This window comes from Capra hircus, chromosome 4, assembly GCF_001704415.2.
Source record: "Capra hircus breed San Clemente chromosome 4, ASM170441v1, whole genome shotgun sequence".
NCBI lineage: Eukaryota > Metazoa > Chordata > Mammalia > Artiodactyla > Bovidae > Capra > Capra hircus.
In genome coordinates this window covers 98393323-98412010 of record NC_030811.1, presented here as the reverse complement: position 1 = coordinate 98412010, position 18688 = coordinate 98393323, and the positions used below count along the sequence as shown (strand labels likewise).

At 36.5% G+C, this 18688-nt stretch overlaps 1 protein-coding gene across 3 annotated transcripts in view; it reads right to left on the bottom strand.

Annotated features, from left to right (window-relative positions):
- Window positions 1–18688, bottom strand: part of ETV1 (ETS variant 1) — a 97423-nt gene that overhangs the window by 27064 nt on the left and 51671 nt on the right. For all 3 annotated transcript variants that reach the window (XM_013963162.2, XM_013963163.2, XM_013963164.2), the window contains 3 exons: window positions 18373–18502; window positions 15090–15278; window positions 10489–10736 (listed from right to left, as the gene is read on the bottom strand). In XM_013963162.2, the coding sequence (XP_013818616.1) occupies window positions 10489–10736; window positions 15090–15278; window positions 18373–18502 (567 nt within the window). The remainder of the gene's footprint in view (window positions 1–10488; window positions 10737–15089; window positions 15279–18372; window positions 18503–18688) is intronic.

The following is an 18688-nucleotide window of genomic DNA, read 5'->3' as shown; positions in this document are numbered from 1 at the left end:
ACACAAAAGGTATAGGGATCATTTGTCCCTTTCTATGAATGACGCAACTGAGGACAAAGGAGGCAACAAAATGACACCAGCAGTAAACAGCTAACAGGTCCAGGGTTTCGTATAATGTTTCCAGTGTCATACAAAGTGGGTGGCTTTATTTTTTAACACTAAGAATAATAAAAACAAGTGAATGAAAACAGTGAGCTGTGAGCGCCCACACTGAGTGGAAGTGTTAGCAGAATGCAACGTTTAAGGATACTTTTCTAAACTTCAGAGAACACTAAATCCATCACAGTGACACATGGATGTCATTGTGACATGCTCTGTTTTTAGTTTTGCCTTGCTCTGTTTTTCACATGTGCCTTTGAATGGCTGTCTTTGTAAAATTTCCAAGACGGTATTAGAAACAATTCAATAGAAAATGCACATACAAGATAACAAAAATAATCAGCTATTTAATTTGACAAAAATTCCTTGAAAACATTTCCATTAAGTTACACACGTTAGGTAAAAACATTTTATGAAATATAAAGTCTCCTTTTTCTCTAAACTATTAAGTAATTAAGTCCCTAAAGGATAGAGTATAAAAAATTCTATAACAATATTCTAAACCTAAAAATATATACTCAGATATATACGCTCGTAAAAAAAAATATTTATCTTCCCTCTCTTATTCACTTCTAGGAAGCACACACACAGGGAGAGATTCAAATGTACATCCTTAAACTGTCTCATTTAATTGCAAATCTTAAGCTGTACACATGAAGACAGTTGTATATTCATTTCACCCACTTGGAATAAGCATTTCTGGGCCTAAGCATCGTGGTCATTTTCTTGAAAAAGAAACTAAAAATCCCACCCTAAAAAAGTGCATTCCCCTCCCCATTCTAATTCCCTTTTTTCATGCTAGTACAGCTCACAAGCCAACTATCCCTCCCTTCCCCCTTTCCTGCCTGTAAAATCCAAGTTAGACAAACACTGTGTGACTGAAATGACATATTTGAATGGAATTCAGACCCACCAGTTCCTGTTTATGTTTCTGATTTGAGAATGCTGTCTTCTCCGTTCACTATACATTATGAACACTGCACGGCCATAAATAGTGTCAGGTTACATGCAGGCAGGACCAATGAGCATTAATCATTACTTCCAGTCAACTGGCAAAAGCAGCAGCTGATGGAACACTAAACCCTTCGGCTCTGTATAAATGGACATTCCAGAGAGTCAGAGTGTGTATGTGTGTGCGTGTCTGTATGTTTTTCCTTTCAGTCTCCATTTTATGAATGAAACTCCAGGCTCTATAGAGTCCATTCATGTAGGAGAAATGCTTACAGGGCTCTGCCTCTAGGGATCAATCAGTCATGGGTAAAACTGATATGATTGGTTTAAAACAGCCTTCAGCCTTCCATTACTGACTTAAAATGCAGTCCCTGTCCATTTGACCTGTGTTAATGCATAAAGAGTAAATCCAGACCATGGTCTCAATTCTCAAATCGAATCACTAGCCAATGCCACTTACTGTAACTGTAGATTTAGAGCATATTGAAGTATTTCTTAGAAAAACTGACAGAGTGGACCAAATCTTGGAGAGATTTGCTATTTTCACTCAGAACTGAAATAGGAAAACTCATACGAGACCTGATAAGCAAAAAAAGGCAATGTCAAGTTGTAAGGCCAATCCATGGCCTCTCTTATAATAACAAGCTCAATTAGGAAGACATCACCATGACTTTTCACATTTGAAGCACCTAAAAATCAGAGATTATGTGACCTACTAATCCACAAATTACTGGCTGAATAAAAGACAATTATCTTTGGATGTTAGAGAAACAGGTAAGAAAGATGTTACAATTTTCTGAATGATCCAATAACTCATTCCTTTAAATTCCCAAGTGATTCTCCGATTCTTCAAGTGACAATTTTAATGTTAAGAGGAAAAAAAAAATCAGTTGCTTTGTTTCAGGAGAAAATGTGACCATAAGCAAACGATGCTCTGTCATGGAGTAGGGCCAAGGCTTGGCCTTTGGGAGTGTTAAATATCAGGTACAAAAAGCCAAAGTTCATGGAACCATAATCATCACTACACTGGAAATTACTAAAGATGGTAATACTTAAAAATATCTAGAGTTTTTAGGAGGGAAAAAAGCTATTTATGAGCAATTATGGGAACAGTTTGTAAAGACTCAGTCCACTACCAAATACTGTCAAAACATATCATGGGTTTTACCAGCCATCTGTAACTTGGTCCTTGACCCTGAAGGGAAGAAAATACTTCTTTCTTCCAGTGACCTGAAGCCATCTTGCGAAATGATTGCAGTCAACAATCCCTGAATAGATCTTTAACTGATTTCTCAAGGAATCTTCACTATGCTTACAGAAGAAGAGAGAAGAAACACGAAAAATGCATGGTCTTTGGTTTTAAATGTGTGCACGATTTGCTAACATGATGTTATAATAATTTAATATTTCTCTTCTAATTCTAATATCTACCAAATAAAATGATAGAAAATAAAGTTACCAGCATATTTAACTTTGAACTAAAATTAGAATACTTGACATAGCCAGGAGGAGAGGTGATAAGGAAACCTACAACATGTCATCCACAGAAAATACAGAACAGAACAAGACTGCTGAAGAGTCAATATATATTCAGTTACTAACTCTTGAATAACATTCTTTTTTCAAGGCTTAAAAAAAACTTCAGTATCTAGAACTAGTTTTCATGGTGGTTCAAAGATAGGTAAGTAAAAATGATGAAGTAAAGCTGAATATTTACAAATGTCATATTTCATATTTTTAAAAATTAAAATTATAATTATCTGTCTTGAGGCCTTCCATTTTGGAAATGACAAAGCTTTATGGCAGACCTGAAAGTGTAAAATAAGTATCAGGAGCCCTTACTTCTATTTTCACTGTTCCATCGAAACCTAATTAGCATATTCAACAGTTTTCTTTTGCCTTCACTCCACTCCTTGGTATTTCTTGAATAATATTTTTGGTTGTTTACTTACATATGGATCAACTGTTCATTAAGCATGTAAGAATATTTGTCGTAACACATATACGAGGCCAATTTCCCTAAAATGCATATCTCCTCTTACAAAGTAAATAATAAAGAATCATTTAAAAATGAAAAAGATATCCTGATGACAGAATTCCTGAGATATTACCACAGTAGTAGTAGTCAGAGAAGCCGATGGTACCCCACTCCAGTACTCTTGCCTAGAAAATCCAATGGGTGGAGGAGCCTGGAAGGCTGCAGTCCATGGGGTCGCTAAGAGTCGGACACGACTGAGCGACTTCACTTTCACTTTTCACCTTCATGCATTGGAGAAGGAAATGGCAACCCACTCCAGTGTTCTTGCCTGGAGAATCCCAGGGACGGGGGAGCCTGGTGGGCTGCCGTCTATGGGGTTGCACAGAGTCAGACACGACTGAAGCGACTTAGCAGCAGCAGCAGCAGCAGTAGTGTAGTAGTAGTAACAATCATAATAGTAATAATTTAGAAATAAACTACTGAGTAAATTTAGCCTTCGGAATTGTCTGTTTTTAATTTTGAGCAAGTTGAACCAGCTGATGAGGCCCTGACAAATCATCTTCAACCCAAAATAAAGCACTATGTACTCATATTTCTATGTAGCTGCAGAAAATAATTATCTTTTTCTTGCTCTACTAGCTATTGATTTCATCCCATAAATTTAAAATCATATTCTAAATTTTACAAGAAAAATTCCAAGAATGCTCACTAAGAGCAGTGTTAAGAATTACTTCACTAATTTCTTTGCTATTTAAGATGTGTACCCATCAACACAGCAAAACATAGAATAACATTTACAACATAAAAATTTTCTCTCACCATTTCAGAAACCCAAGACTATTTAACTCTGATGACTGCAGTGCCAGCTTGAGCCTATGTGAGTACCAGATACATTTGTCAGTTCTGACAGTTGAAAGTTAAACACATTTCTAGTTTTTAACATATTTAACATGAGCTAAATATTTTTATTTTATCATTTCTCTGCCTACATATAATTTTTCTACATGCTAAGAACATATAATTATTCTCTAAATTTGAAGGTTTGTCTGCTGGCCTTCATTAAAGTCCTTAGATGATGAAGAAATCTATATGAGGACGTAGAAAGGGTTGCTTGGATTTAAAAATGAAAGTGAGAAAAGGCCCATCTTACTTTTCCAAATGTAAGCTTTCTTTACATATTGCAGTTCTTCATAAGTTTTCTACTAAAAAAATAGATTGAGCTGACACCAGTTTGAAAATGACTCTTGTATTTTAAGGCATCAAGTGGTCAAGTGTTTTTAACAAAGAGTGAAGTGCAATAAGAAAGAAGACTCAGACAAACTCAAAGTTTACATAATCAAAGAATTTTAGAGCTGGCTATGACACTGATTTGTTACTTTTCCTCCTAATTATCATTCATCCTTTTTCAGAAGAACTATTAGGAAAAGTCACTTATCTGACAATCTCAAATTTTGATAATGTTTATGGTGTATTTTTAAAAAGACAGAACACATTTTAATCCAAAATATCATTTGAGGTTTTATATTTTCCTGTCTTACAACAGTGAGTACCTAATAATCAGAATAAAATTTGAGGACTGTCTAACATGAAATGAATACCTTCAAATTAGAAAAAGCATACCTTAGGTTTTAATGCAAATGCTTTCATTGCCCTGCATCATGTAGAGCTTTATAAAATCATATGCAAATATTCAGGCTAAAATTAGAGAAAAGAATAAATAATACATCTAACAAATTATGAATTAAAGAATTTTACTTTGGACAATTATATAGAAAGACTGTGAACTGTACACTAAGAATAAGAAAACCATAGTTCTAGTTTTGGCTATTTCACAGAAGAACTGTGCAACTGATGGCAAGTTAACTTGAATGAGCCTTGGACATTTTATCTCTACAGTGGAGTGTAAAGAAGGAATTTCAATGAGGTGATCCCCAAGAGCTTTCATGAGCTTAAAGACTTATGATTCTATGAAACAGCTATTTGTGTCAATTTCCCAATTGAAAATAATGCTGCATTTGCCAACACATACATGTGACATGCCTCCAAACTGAAAGAAGGCCTCATCAGTACCAGAAAGAATGACCCTAAAAAACACAATGACCCTAAAAAACAATGACAAAATACAGAAATATTTTCTTTAGAAAACATGATCCCAGCTTTTCCCCCTACCCTTTAGAACTACTTCCTTCCCTCCTACAGCTATAAGCATGCACTTTCCCCCATTTTCTTATTTCAGAAACACTTCTTCATGTCTCTGGAAGTTCTTTCCCTTCTTCATTCCCAGCTCCTGGCTAAAACTGCTCCACCACATGGTGGGGAGGCAGCTTTTCAAATTAATTAAGGTAACAGAATAGGCCCTGAGTGTTAAAAACACTTTATTAATGTATCACCTCTTCAATCAACTACTGGGTTAAGATTTTTAAAACCACCCCCAAATGCAAAGTAACATAACAGCATTAAATAATGGGGCTGCAAGCACAGTGCAGGGATGAACCTGAAATGGACCAAGTATCATATTCATTCTCCTCCCTCTCTAAGGCAGCCCTGGAAACAAAGGAATACAAAGCCAGGTTTGCAACAAATGAGACTATGTCCTTCTTTATTTAGTGTTCTTTTTACTTATAGGACTGATGTGATTAACCTGGACACTTTTCTTCAACTCTAAATTGGTTGATACTTGACAATTTAATACTTACCCTATCTGATTAGAAAAGCTGTACTAAGCACAATTAAAAGACAAAGCACTTTATAGACAAAGTAGGTACTGACTATAATATCACAGCATATATAGCCCTACAGTGTTTCTATACTGGGTCTTATTTTCGCCTGAGCCACACTTGACATGTATAATTTTTTTACTCAGTAGTCTCATTTCATTAAATAGTATTAGAAGTCTGACTTCTAATGACTGCATAATATTTGCTATTGATAGCCATAACTTACATTACCAATTACTCTATGATATTCCTCCACCACTAAATATTCATCATGGGTCTCCCCTTCCCTAAGATAATTTTCTGACAGTGAAAATACTTGATCAAAGCGTGTGAGCATTTTGTGCTGATATTTTCTTGAGTTAAACTTTAGTTTCATGTGTTCACCACTATCCTAAAAATACCCTTAGCTATCCAAAACCAAACCAAAAGACCAATCAATGAACACATAAATTCTAGCAAAATATGTTGTTGCGAATATCTAAACTATTTACCTCATTGGGCATTCAGAATCTGCAAAACCTCATTTGTGAGTATGAAAACGGGAAAACAGCCACAGTTTTATTTAAATAGAGCATTGTACCCATATGAAGCACACAGGGCTTATTCAATTCTTTTGAACTCGGCCACAGGGGCAAAAAAAGAAGAAATCAGATTGGATTCAGTAAAACCCAACCAACCAACAAAAAAGCCTGTGTCCCTGCTTTGTGCAGCAATATTAGGCTAGAGAAACAGAGAAGGAAAACAATAATAATAGATAATTACATCTATTATTGTACTGGACTGTTGAGAACTTAATATTATAATCATGATCATATTGTACTGGTTCACCACACTGGCCCTAAACATCAATTGTTTTTTATCTTTTCAGAGTCCTCTGATCTAAGTTTTAAAAAATTTCTACTTGACTAACATAATATTTTGTAATTTTTAGCTTAAATACTCAGCAGTTGAAATTGCATTCCTGTAATTATAATTATGACTAATAGACCTTCCATTTCCCATGTCATAATTAATGTCAGGCTTTATTAGAGCATAATCATGTTGCCTTTTCACTTACAAAGCTTCTTTTATTTTCACAACATTTATGTTATATTGAATTAAGCAATGAAGAGTTCTAGAGGCCTTCTTAAAGGACAATCTGTGGATCATAGATGCTGAATAAAAGGATTATGAAATGTTTCTCGCATTGTCTTTAGATCACATAAAGTATTTTCTAATGTGCTATTTGTTCAACATCACTAAGTGAACTAAGCACTCAATGATTCCGTGATAAATACATTATATTTTCTAAAAAAAGATTAATAAATTGACAGCAAGGACGAAAGAACTCAAGACAATGAAACAAAATATCTGGAGATCATACTTGTGACAGCATGAAGGACATAGGCAGATGTGTCAACCTAATTGCAGCAAGTGGGTGGTCAGCATAACATTTTGAAATGCACAGGTTAATTTTTCATCAGCCCTGGTCACACAGTTACTACAGTTCTTTAGACTCATCCATTCAGAAGATGTAACTTTACTATTTAACTATTCAAGCAAAACTGAACTATATCTTATTGGCAATATTGAAATTAGAATTCAAAGGTACCATCCAACTTTAACAACTTGAAATATAATTTAGAGAGGAGAAGTAACATACATGAACAACTTCTTAAATATTCCGCAAGTCATTGGCAAAGTATATGGTAACTTACAAAAAAGATGCCCTATGTACCTTTAAAATAGGATACTGCACTCTTTATGGACTGAACGATCAAGTCCCCTAAAATTCACTGTGAAGCCTTAATGCTTAACATGACGGTATTTGGAGAGGACAGCTTTGAGAGGTAATTAGAATAAGACCAGGTCGCGAGGGTGGGGCCCTCATGGTGGAATTAGTATCATCATAAGTAGAGAAAGAGAGGATAGCTCTGTCTTTCTCTGTTACATGATGACACAGTGAGTAAGTAGCAATCTGCAAGCCAGGAAGAGAAGACTCATCAGGAAATGAATCTGCTGGCAGTTTTGATCTTGGACTTTCCAGCCTATAGAACTGTGAGAGTTAAATGTCCGCTGTTTAAGCTTTCCAATTGATGGTATCTGATTATAGCAGGCTGAGCTAAAGCATGGACTATCCTTTTTTGGTTATAAGTAACTGAATCTGTGCCTCTGAGGGCCAGACAGCAACTGACTTAGAACTCTATTACATATGGCCCAAAACTAAAGCAATTAAACCTCACAGTATCAGTTCTTTTTTTTTTTTTTCTCATTGGATTACTTAAATCTTTTTATTTGGTTCACATCTTCTTAAGAAAAGTTACACATTCTCAATACCATGTTATATATGATTTTATATATGATCTAAATATAAGGAGAATGTTGTATTAATATAAATATATGCATATTTATATATAATAATATAAATATATGGAAAACCAAAGAATCAAGAAAATGATTCCAATTATAATCTTTCTGAAATATAAAATCATTTCTAGAAAACATGAAGAAATTTCTAAAAATGCTATGCCCTGCAGTTCCTTCTGAACCAATTATTTGGGTTAGTTTAAATGATTTTGGAGAAGGCAATGGCAACCCACTCCAGTACTCTTGCCTGGAGAATCCCAGTGACGGCAGAGCCTGGTGGGCTGCTGTCTATGGGATAGCACACAGTCGGACACGACTGAAGTGACTTAGCAGCAGCAGCAGCAGCCGTGGAGGGTTCTTAATTATGCACATAAATCATGGACAAATATAAAAGGTTCTAAACTATAACCACTATGGTACATTTTAGGATGGTCTTGAAATTACATGGTCTGGGACAAGCATTCAAATAAAGTCCTTCACACCATATGTTTAAATTTTTAGAACTATATGGGGATTTCCCTGGTGGTCCAATGGTTAAGACTTTGCCTTTCAGTGCAAGGGGTACAGGTTTGATCCCTGGTTGGGGAACTAAGATCCCAGATGCCTAGCAGCCAAGAAACCAAAACATGAAACAAAAGCAATCTTGTAACAAATTCAAAAGAGATTTTAAAAATGGTCCATATCAAAAACATCTTTAAAAAAAAATCTAAAACTATGAATCAAACAAACTTATAAATAAATATGTTCTCTCCTCCTATTTGAAAATGTGATAACATAGCAACTTGGAAGGCCAGGTCAAACCTAGACTTTGGGGAAATTTCTAGGATGAGATCTGAAAGAGAAAATGGTATGGAGCCCGTTTTCAGTGTTCAGACCCCAGCCCACCCCATTTCCTGCCTCACTTCCTATATCCCTCAAGCCCTCACGGTTCCATACCACAGGGGCCTCACACACCAAACCTATGGGTACAACCAGGCTCCATCCTCATCCTCTCACAAACAGCTGCCCCTTGGCTACCTCCTTGGACTTCAGAGGTATACACAGGAGCAACGTGCTCTGCCTGGAAAACCAGGCCTGGGATGAGCTTGCTCCGGTCCTGGAAGTAGACTCAGGGCTGACTGGGCAGGGAAGGCATGGGTCCTGGGTAGCTAGTGTACCGTCTAGCAGTCCGAGTCTCTCAGCAGAAATTCCTCTTAGTTCCTTGAACTTGTCCAATGAGAAAGGATAGCCAGAAGGAAGCTCTCAGTAGGGCTCCTTCTTGCTGACCTTTAAGATCAGTTTATAATAAAACAGGTAACTTTATACAAGTTAACTTAAGACAAGGAAGCAAGACCAGGAGACAGTTTTCCTTCATCAAGTGGAACTGACAGAAAAACTCAGCAGAGTTATGCCTAGAGAAGCAATTGTTCCTTCATAAAGAATATCCATAACTTTTATCCACATGAAAGGAAGTCACTTTGCTTTCCAATATTTTTAAGTCTACAACCATCTATTGATTATGCTTACAATAATGTTAGCAATTTTTTTGCCTGGTGCCATTCTTAGAAGCATTAGCTTTTATTTCACACTATTTTTCAAAGTTTCCAAGATTTCTAAAAGGCAGGTGTCTTGATTTTGAAAAATGTATTCATTTTGTAAAACAAATTCATTTTGTTTGAATGTAAGACAATTCATTTCGTAAGTGTATTTTGAGTGTGATTCATTTTGAATGTATTCAATTCATTTTGTAAAATAAAATGAACACAGATTAAGTAATTTTTCTGAGTTCTCAAGGTTGAATATTGGCAAAGTTTTTGGCAACATTGACAATAGACAAAAATGCTCTTTATTTCCAGGTAACCCAATTCTCTACCTTGACATACTTAGCAGGGCCTTTTTGACTCAGTGAGATAACAGCTAAGCTCTATTATTGCTATTTTTGCTATTCTTTGTCCAATATGGAAGAATTCTTATTTATGAACCCTTGGAATCTTGCCATACCAATAAAGAAAAAAATAGTTAATAAGCAATAAGTTAGTATAGAATATTATTTTCTGTAAATATTGTCACACTGTAAATAATTGTAAATAATGCCACAGGAGCAAATGGGAAAAAAAGCCCAGAATTTAGAAAAGAACAACCTTGTTACTCTCCTGGCCTGAGATAGAAGAGCTTAATTTTACAAATTGTACTTTTCCTCAAACAAGTTTCATTTCTAGACATTATTTCAACCATCGACTCATGCCAAAATGGTTTGATAGTCCAACGCTTCACATAAAGAGAAAGATTCAAAGAAGGAATAAATCAGAAAGTTTCCACCAAAAAATAGTCAGGAGCCACCTAACCTGCAGTCAACACTAACGAAAGCGATAAGCAAGTGAAAAGATATCATAAATGTAACTTAAAGCATAGGCCTACCTGAATCATATGCAAAATCTCTGGGCTCCTGTTTAATCATCAGAGGAGGGGGGAAGCTTTGGCTGGCTGCACCACCAACCATGGTGTTGTGTTCATACACTGGGTCGTGGTACTCCTGCTTAAAGCCTTGAGGTGGGAAGGGGATGTTTGGCTCAGACATCTGCCGTTGGTACATGGGACGTCCTTCCCTTGGCATTGTTGGCAAAGGAGGAAAGGAATTACAGGGTTCAGAAAGTTGGCGGCGAAATCTGGGAAATAAGAGAGCATATTTCAAATAAAAAGGTAACAAGAAATACCCTTTAAAAATACTGGCACAATTTTTAACCGCTTAGTTACTGAACATGACACCAGCTGACTGACCCAAAGTGTAAATCTTCAATGAAGATTAGATTTCTCCTTCCTGGGTCAGTAGCAATATGCTTTCCAATCATAATACACCTTGTGTTCCTCTTCTAATTAGTTCCATTCAGCACCATTTCAGTATATTACAAGAAGTTAAAGGTGTCCCTTAAGTAAGGCTAAGGAGAGCAATGTAGCATTTGCAAGAAATACATACCCTGACAGTTAAAATGCCCAGTGAGAAATCAACTTGAATGCTCACCAAATTTCCTTATGAAGTGAGTTCAAATAATTATAGACAAGGGAAAAAAAGCAAAACAGAGACTCTGGAAAGAATCTAATCTCAAACTGCATCCTCTTTCTTTCAATTGTTATCAAGCTAATCAACAAAGAATCAACCAAATAAAAACCTTCTTAATGGTTTTCCATTTCTTATCATCAGCTACTGAGGAAAGAAGAAAGGAATGGCTTTCTTTTCAAATGGGTGGGACTCTTACATCTTCAACAATGTCCTAAAGAACACTGTATTCTAATGAGAAATTAAACTGGGCAATATTATAGAGAATGAAATCCAACCTAGTTTTTAGACCACTTCTTTACTGTCAAAACAGCAACACAGAACACACTGGCTTCCGAGAGCTTCAGACAAAATATCAGGTTGATAAAAATAAGCATAAAATATTATAGCAGCCCTCTGAAGATGGAAAGAACATGCATGCATCATGTAGCATTGCAACATGTCAGGATGTTAGGTCACGTGGAAGCTCTGAGGCCTTGGCAGAGGCTGACGGTGAGTTTCTACACTTCTTCCTTCTTGGTTATCTACTGTACTGACCGGCTCATTACATCTTCATTCAGTTCTGCGTGATTCATCCTAATACCATTGACCCACCACAAAGATGTGGATTAATTAAAGATTTTAAAGTGCTCTAAAATGCCCAGGAGTGCTTAAAAATAACCTATCCGACATTTCTATGAGCAAATGTATGCCTATTAATTCCCCTGCACCCTTCTAAAAGCATTCCTGTGACTTTAATTTGGAGAGTTAACATTTAATTTTGGTAACGTTAAACGCAAACAAGGGAAGAGCAAAAGAATGGCGGAGCGATTGCTTTAGTGTTTCTCAGAACACTCCACCCTGGGATTTAACTCTACCCTCACCAGCTGCCGGGAAAAGCACTGAAATTCCAACTACACCTGCAGAAAACCAACTCAGAAACTCAGATATCGCCAAACAGTTAGGCTGACTGGCACTGCATTCAATTCCCTTCTCTTGCTTATTTCATTAGGCAAAAAAAGAAACAGAAATTATCATTAAGAACTGTCAAGGAGTGAATCAGAAAATTGTAACTTGAAGTTAAAATAAGAACTCTTGCTCACTTGGGAAGCCATACAAGGAAGTTAATAATACTTCTGCTACAAGCTTTGTTTAAAAAAAAAAAAAAGTCAAGCCATTTGTTTGCAGAAGTCAACAAGATTCCAGTTGGTACTCACTGAGGACCATGTGTATATCAACACACATATGCTTCCTAAGAAACTACAAGTTTGTGGCGACATTCTTATGACTGATGGTAAAGAGAAAGGGACTCAGAAGCTTCTGGAAGAGAGTGCATGGGTAAGGAGAGCACGCTGATGAACTCTTGGGTATGGAAAAACAGTGCCTAAGTGGTGGGAAACAGAGAAAAAGAGACAGGACTCCTGCACAGTGGGTTCAGGGAAACGTGCCAAAGGGCTGGACTGAGGAGCAGAGAGAGGCTGAGGAGAGGAAGTGGGGTGCAGCCCAGTTGGCCATGAAGCGTTCCCTGAGAGAGGTTGGGTGCTGGGCTGGAGGGGGCTATTTGGGGACAGGATCTGTTCCCAGAGCAAATTTGCCATTTATAACTGAGGGACTGTCATTTGTTGGCGAGAGCTCTCCAAGAAATCCTCCTCAGAAACATACGGCTTCAGAGATTTTCCTGGGATGGGCCAGCTGGTACTGGCCTCCACGCTCTGCGGGGGACACTGGGAAAAGACCTGAGCTTCCCTCTCCTAGTTCCGGGCCGGCTGTTCACAGTCTCAAATATTTGACTTCAAGTAGAGAAACTCAAATGGATTTGGCTATGGCATCTCTAGTTAGGTCACCTAAAAACAGCCACACTGCTTGTTCAGCAGTCGCCTTCCGTAAGAGAGAACTTCAGAGAGCGCCAACCGTACCGCCTCTAATTCTGACCCTCGTCTGAGGGGTGAGAGACTTGGTACCAAGAACTCTGGGAAGTCTCCAGAAGTAGACAAAACAAAACTTGCTTTTTTCTGCATCGTCCTCTCTATCCCCCCATCAGTCCTACACAATGTGCATCTGTTTAATGGCCCACCCGGCAATAAGATTTCTTTCATCTGTATTTACAAAACTGTTTACACAGATGCTCATACCATTACACTCTGAGAAAGTCTCAGGTCCACAGGGTGAGAAGCAAAAGATAATGGACAGCGTTTCATAACCAAAGCACAAGAGGACACAGGGATGGAAACCAAGGTAGAAACATTATTACTTGGTTTCATGCTGGAAAGAATGCTTTCATCTTATCCTTCCATATCAGAAGAGTGACTAAATTTGAGATTGAGTCCCATTAAATAGTCTATAAAAAGCAGATCTGAGGATTCCCTTATTTTCAGAAAGTTGCCAGTGGCCCATCTTTGGGTTTTCTTTGCTGATCTGGAGGATTCCTTTGGCTGAATTATTTTTAAAATGCTGTGTCAGAACCCCTTTGCACAGGCTTACTGTTAAATTTGGGGTTCTCTGGTGGCTCAGAAGGTAAAGAATCTGCCTGCAATGCAGGAGACCTGGGTTCGACCCCTCGGTTGGGAAGATCCTCTGGGAAAGGGAGTGGCAACCCACTCCAGTATTCTTGCCTGGAGAATTCCATGGACAGAGGAGCCTGGTGTGCTGCAGCCCATGGGGTCGCAAAGAGTCAAACAGAACTGAGCAACTGAACAACATCATACTAATCATGCTCTTGAGATTATGCCTGTTTTATCTGTTTGGTAGAAATACTACTATTTCATGGCATGTTACTATACATCTCTTTCCAATTCCACATTCAGGGTGGTCATATTGATAGCTTGGAATCTGCCATGGGGGCAATATTTACCTCACAGACTCATCAAGTGCTACAGATCAAAGTCTTTTGGGTTTTCTTCCATAGATCCTATTGTTAACCATTTACCAACACACCACTCGTTCAACATAAGTACAGGGTAGAAGGGGAAAAAAATAAATGCTATATACAACTGAACTGTGTTTTTAAGTTGTATTATTAAGGCCTCTAACGGCCCTTCAATATTTTATTTAAACACAAATTTTTAAATCTCTAAGAGTTGAGAACTACCTGACATAGCATATTCTCTAGCTCTACGTTATGTCTTGCCTTGTTCCTTTCTAAGTAATACTAATTCAGTCTCTATCACTTTAATGTTATATTCTCAGTGTTCAGGGTCATGCATCTACTGACATTAAATATCCATCACTTGGAAGGCAGGAAAGAGAGTTCTATCATATGAGTTCTCTTCTGCAAAACTATGTACAGCTAAACCAGTCAGTCTAAGGTAAAGAACCTAATTCCATAAGCCATCTACTAAAATTAGTCTCCTAACTTTATTTTACAAGTACACACATATGCTCATAAAAATGGGATGATCTGATTTAAAGTTTAAGTGAAGCAATTTAATTCAAGCAAAGAGAAAGGAAAATGTTCAAATGTCAGTATATAGATTAATTTTCCATTTTAGCAACCAATTTAAATGTTTATAAAGGAATGTTTACAAATGACCTTCTCCACAAATTATTTATAGCTAAAGACAGAGCAAACTCTAAAAATATTTTGCACAGATGTGCAAAATTAATACACTCGCCTTGAATTTACTATAGGTTCTAGGAAGCAGTAAAAGGAATTTCTTCCAAGAATGCTAAAAACAGTTTTGCTTTGTGTTTTTTTTTTAAATGGTACTTCCTGTTACCAAGGGAAAAGGGGTAGGGAGGAATAAATTGCGAGATTGGGATTGACATATGCACACTACCATTGACAAAATAGATAACTAATAAGGATATATTTCATAGCACAGGAAACTCTACTCAATATTCTGTAGTAACCTATATGGGAAAAGAATCTAAAAAAGAGTAGATATACGTATAACTGATTCACTTTGCTGTATAGCAGAAACTAACACACACATTGTAAATCAACTATATTTCAACAAACTTTTTTTATAAGGTACTTGCACTTTACCTGTGATCCATGGGGTAGCTGCTGTCTTGGATGGGCTGCGATGGAGGGAGGTGAGCTGGGAAGGCGCGGTCAGGCTTTGAAGCATGAGTTGAGTTGGGAGATGCATGGTGCAGGGGGGACACTGGAGTGCTGGATGGTGTTGGGGGGTTGGAGGGCCTCATTCCCACTTGTGGCTTCTGATCATAGGCACTACCCAGGAGACAAGAGAAAAGAGAACGTGTGTTTCTTGGGAAAAACTAAAACTCCGTCCCCCTGCCAAACAGTTCAAGGAAAGAAAAAAATATTTCAGGCTAAAGTCCTAAGGAAGCTCAGAATGGTATGGCTTTTGGTTTTTGCAGTTTGAAAACATGTAATCATCAAAACAGCCACACACTTAAACAGAAAATAGGATAATAGATCACTTGGAAACAGCATAAAAATAAAACATCTATTTTTAATACATATACAAACAACATAACATAAGGAAAATCTCTGTCAGCAAAAGCAGTGACAATATTTCCATCCATTCTTCGTTGTTTTTTTTTTTTTTTTTTTTTTTGACCACACTGTGAGACATGCAGGCTCCTACGAGGGATCAAACTTATGCTCCCTGCATTGGAAGTGTGGAGTTTTAACCACGGAACTATCAGGGAAGTCCCTATTACCATCTGTTGTTAACATGTCTCCTTAAGCAAGCTTCATAGATCTTTTCTAGATCATTAAATATTTCTGATATTATAATTCTTCTACAATACAGAAGACTTTAGAATAAGAAGTTGTATCAGTTTAAGGAGATGCAGATCATACCGGACTCACCTTTATTTGTTGTAGAATTCTAAGAAGCCGATGCTTTTGCCTTATTTTCATTCTTTTAGTGTAAAATAAATGATGCCTGGCATTAACTTCCTCACATGAGATAATAAAGATTTATGAGGCAAATTAAAATGTCTCTGATATATTTAAACCTTCTTGGAGCATAAGAATAGGCACAAGATAATGTTCTTAAGAATAAAATCCTGTTATCACAGTCTAACTTCTAAACATAATTACAAAAGAATAAAATGAGTAAGCTTGTTTTTATACACATTATGAATTTAAGTTCCAGTCTTTAGCATGGTTCTCAGGGATATGATTTAACTAATTCTTCTAATCTAAAAATACTTTATTGAAAACAAATTATATTTAAGTTTCTGAACAAAAAAATATCTAGGTTAAAATACTTGGTTTCCTTTTAAGATAAAAAGCATTCGCCAGTATATTTTTTCTTTAAAAAAGAAACTTAAAAAAAATTGACTTATGTAATTCCTGTTGCTCCATCCATACAAAAGAATTACATCCACGCATGAAACTACAGAAGTAGAGGAGTATGGGCTCCATAAGTCTTTCTTCCTTTACAGCAAAGTCCACAAACTCACACTATTTGGTTCCACCTGTTTCCTTTACCAATATTTCTGAACGAGAACGTACTTCTGTTATAAAATGGTTCACCTGTCTCATTCCCATGTGAAAAATAATGATACATCTTCTGTCCTAGGATATTACTTTTTTCTCATAAAATGCTATACTGAGTTACACTGTTCATATAGAAATGGAAAAAAACAGAATTAATCCAATAAATCACTGTAGGAATTATTGTCCTTCAAGAAGAATCTCAAAATATACAGGTAATTCTACCGTTAATTTATGAAAGTCAGATGTCGTTTTTTTTAAATATGTCTATAAAGCAATAGTTCTTCTATAATCACACTTCTGATCAATGCTAAAATGCAATGACAATTCTATACCATTTTGGTTTATTAATTAAAAATTCTCCAATATGCTAAGTAATTATTCTGTGGATACATAGTATTCATAAGGGGAAAATGCAAAAATTAAAAATGTGATAAAATAAAACTCAGATTGATCAATACTGTTTTATCTGAACTCAGCATGCTTTTAATAGTAGGCTTCTATAAGAGATATATTTTATAAAAGCTTTGCAGTTCAACTGAACCACTGTCATCATTTCAGACTCTGGTGAACCATCTAGGAAAGAGGATGTTGAAGACAAGTTTGCAAGAACAAATAGTAATGAAATATCCAAGCACTGGTCAGGTACCATGAAACTGTACAAATCAAAGTTTTTTTAATCTTAAATATCTTAAAAAACAAACTAGTGAATGTAACAAAAAGGAGGAAGACTCACAGATGGAAAGAACAAGTGAATGCTTTCCAGTGGGTAGAGGGAAGCAGGAAGAGCAATATAGGGTAGGAGATTAAGAGGTACAAATTACTAGGAGTAAAATAATCTATAAGAACATACTGTACAACACTGGCAGCGTAGCCAGTATTTTATAATAACTATAAGTGGAGAATAACTTTAAATATTGTGAATCACTATATTGTACACCTCTAACCTTCAGCTATCCTTCGATTTAAAGAATGGAAAAAAAATAAAATTATCCTGCAGAAGGAAACAACAGAGTATAGGTAAAAAAAAATCATCTGAGGCAACAGAAGACGCCTCTGAATCATAATGCATTATGAACTTGAATCAACATAATTTATAAGACCGCAAATACTTGTAATCATTTTTATACGTTTCTAAACTAACTCCTTTAAAGGACTAAGTCTCTACTGTAATTGAGAGTAATAACATACAATATACAGAGCCAACTTTTTCCTTATGCAATTAGGGGCCAATATGAAAAGTAGCAGAATGCAATTTACTGTGAAGGGTTTTTAATGAACATACATGTTATCAAATTTTCCAACAGAGGAACAATGTACTTCTACTGCTCCACCCTTTATTATCATCAGAAGGAACAACTGGGTTTTAAACAGATAATAGCCTCTGCTAAGCCTTATAAAATTCTAAGTTTACTACAACTGTCCGTGAATGCATCTTCGAGATCATCTGCAAAGCCTGTCAGATAACTAATGTACTGTTCAGACCTGCCAAATGCTTCACTGTTTTCCCCCTACAAACTCTAAAGTGCATAATGCATTCTTTCTAATGAGAACTGAACTTTCGGTACAAGCTCATGCCACCTAAGACCCTCTTTACAATCTCAGGATGCATCCCCTAACAGTTGTGGAAAAGCAGCTCATGATCTGGATAAAAATTACGGCTTTAAAATGATTCTAGAAGTATATGATCAGACAGTAAATGGTCCTTTTGAGTTCTGCTCAACACGTGACCTAATTAGTTCGTTACATGCTGAAGATGTAACTCTTATAAAATACGACTTGAGATTTTATATTATGGTAAATTTGTGTTTCAGTAAGAACCATCAGGCGCTCGCTATACACTCAATTACTTTACCTGACATTGTACAGGCACTTTTCTCCATAGCTGAATTTAAAGGGCTGTTCTTGACTGCAGGCAGAGCCGAGTTCTGAACATGGACTGTGGGGTTCTTTCTTGATTTTCAGTGGGAGGCCATGAAAAGCCACTAGAAAACAAAACAAAAATACCCACAAAAATGAAATCCTGTTAGGAATTAAGTACACTAACCTGTTCTATCCCTCTTGGTTAAAATGTCACTAACATTTCATATTAACTCTCATACATAAGAAAAATCACACTGGACAAATTTCATGCAAGAAAAGATTCTGGAGAATCTTATATACTCTCCATA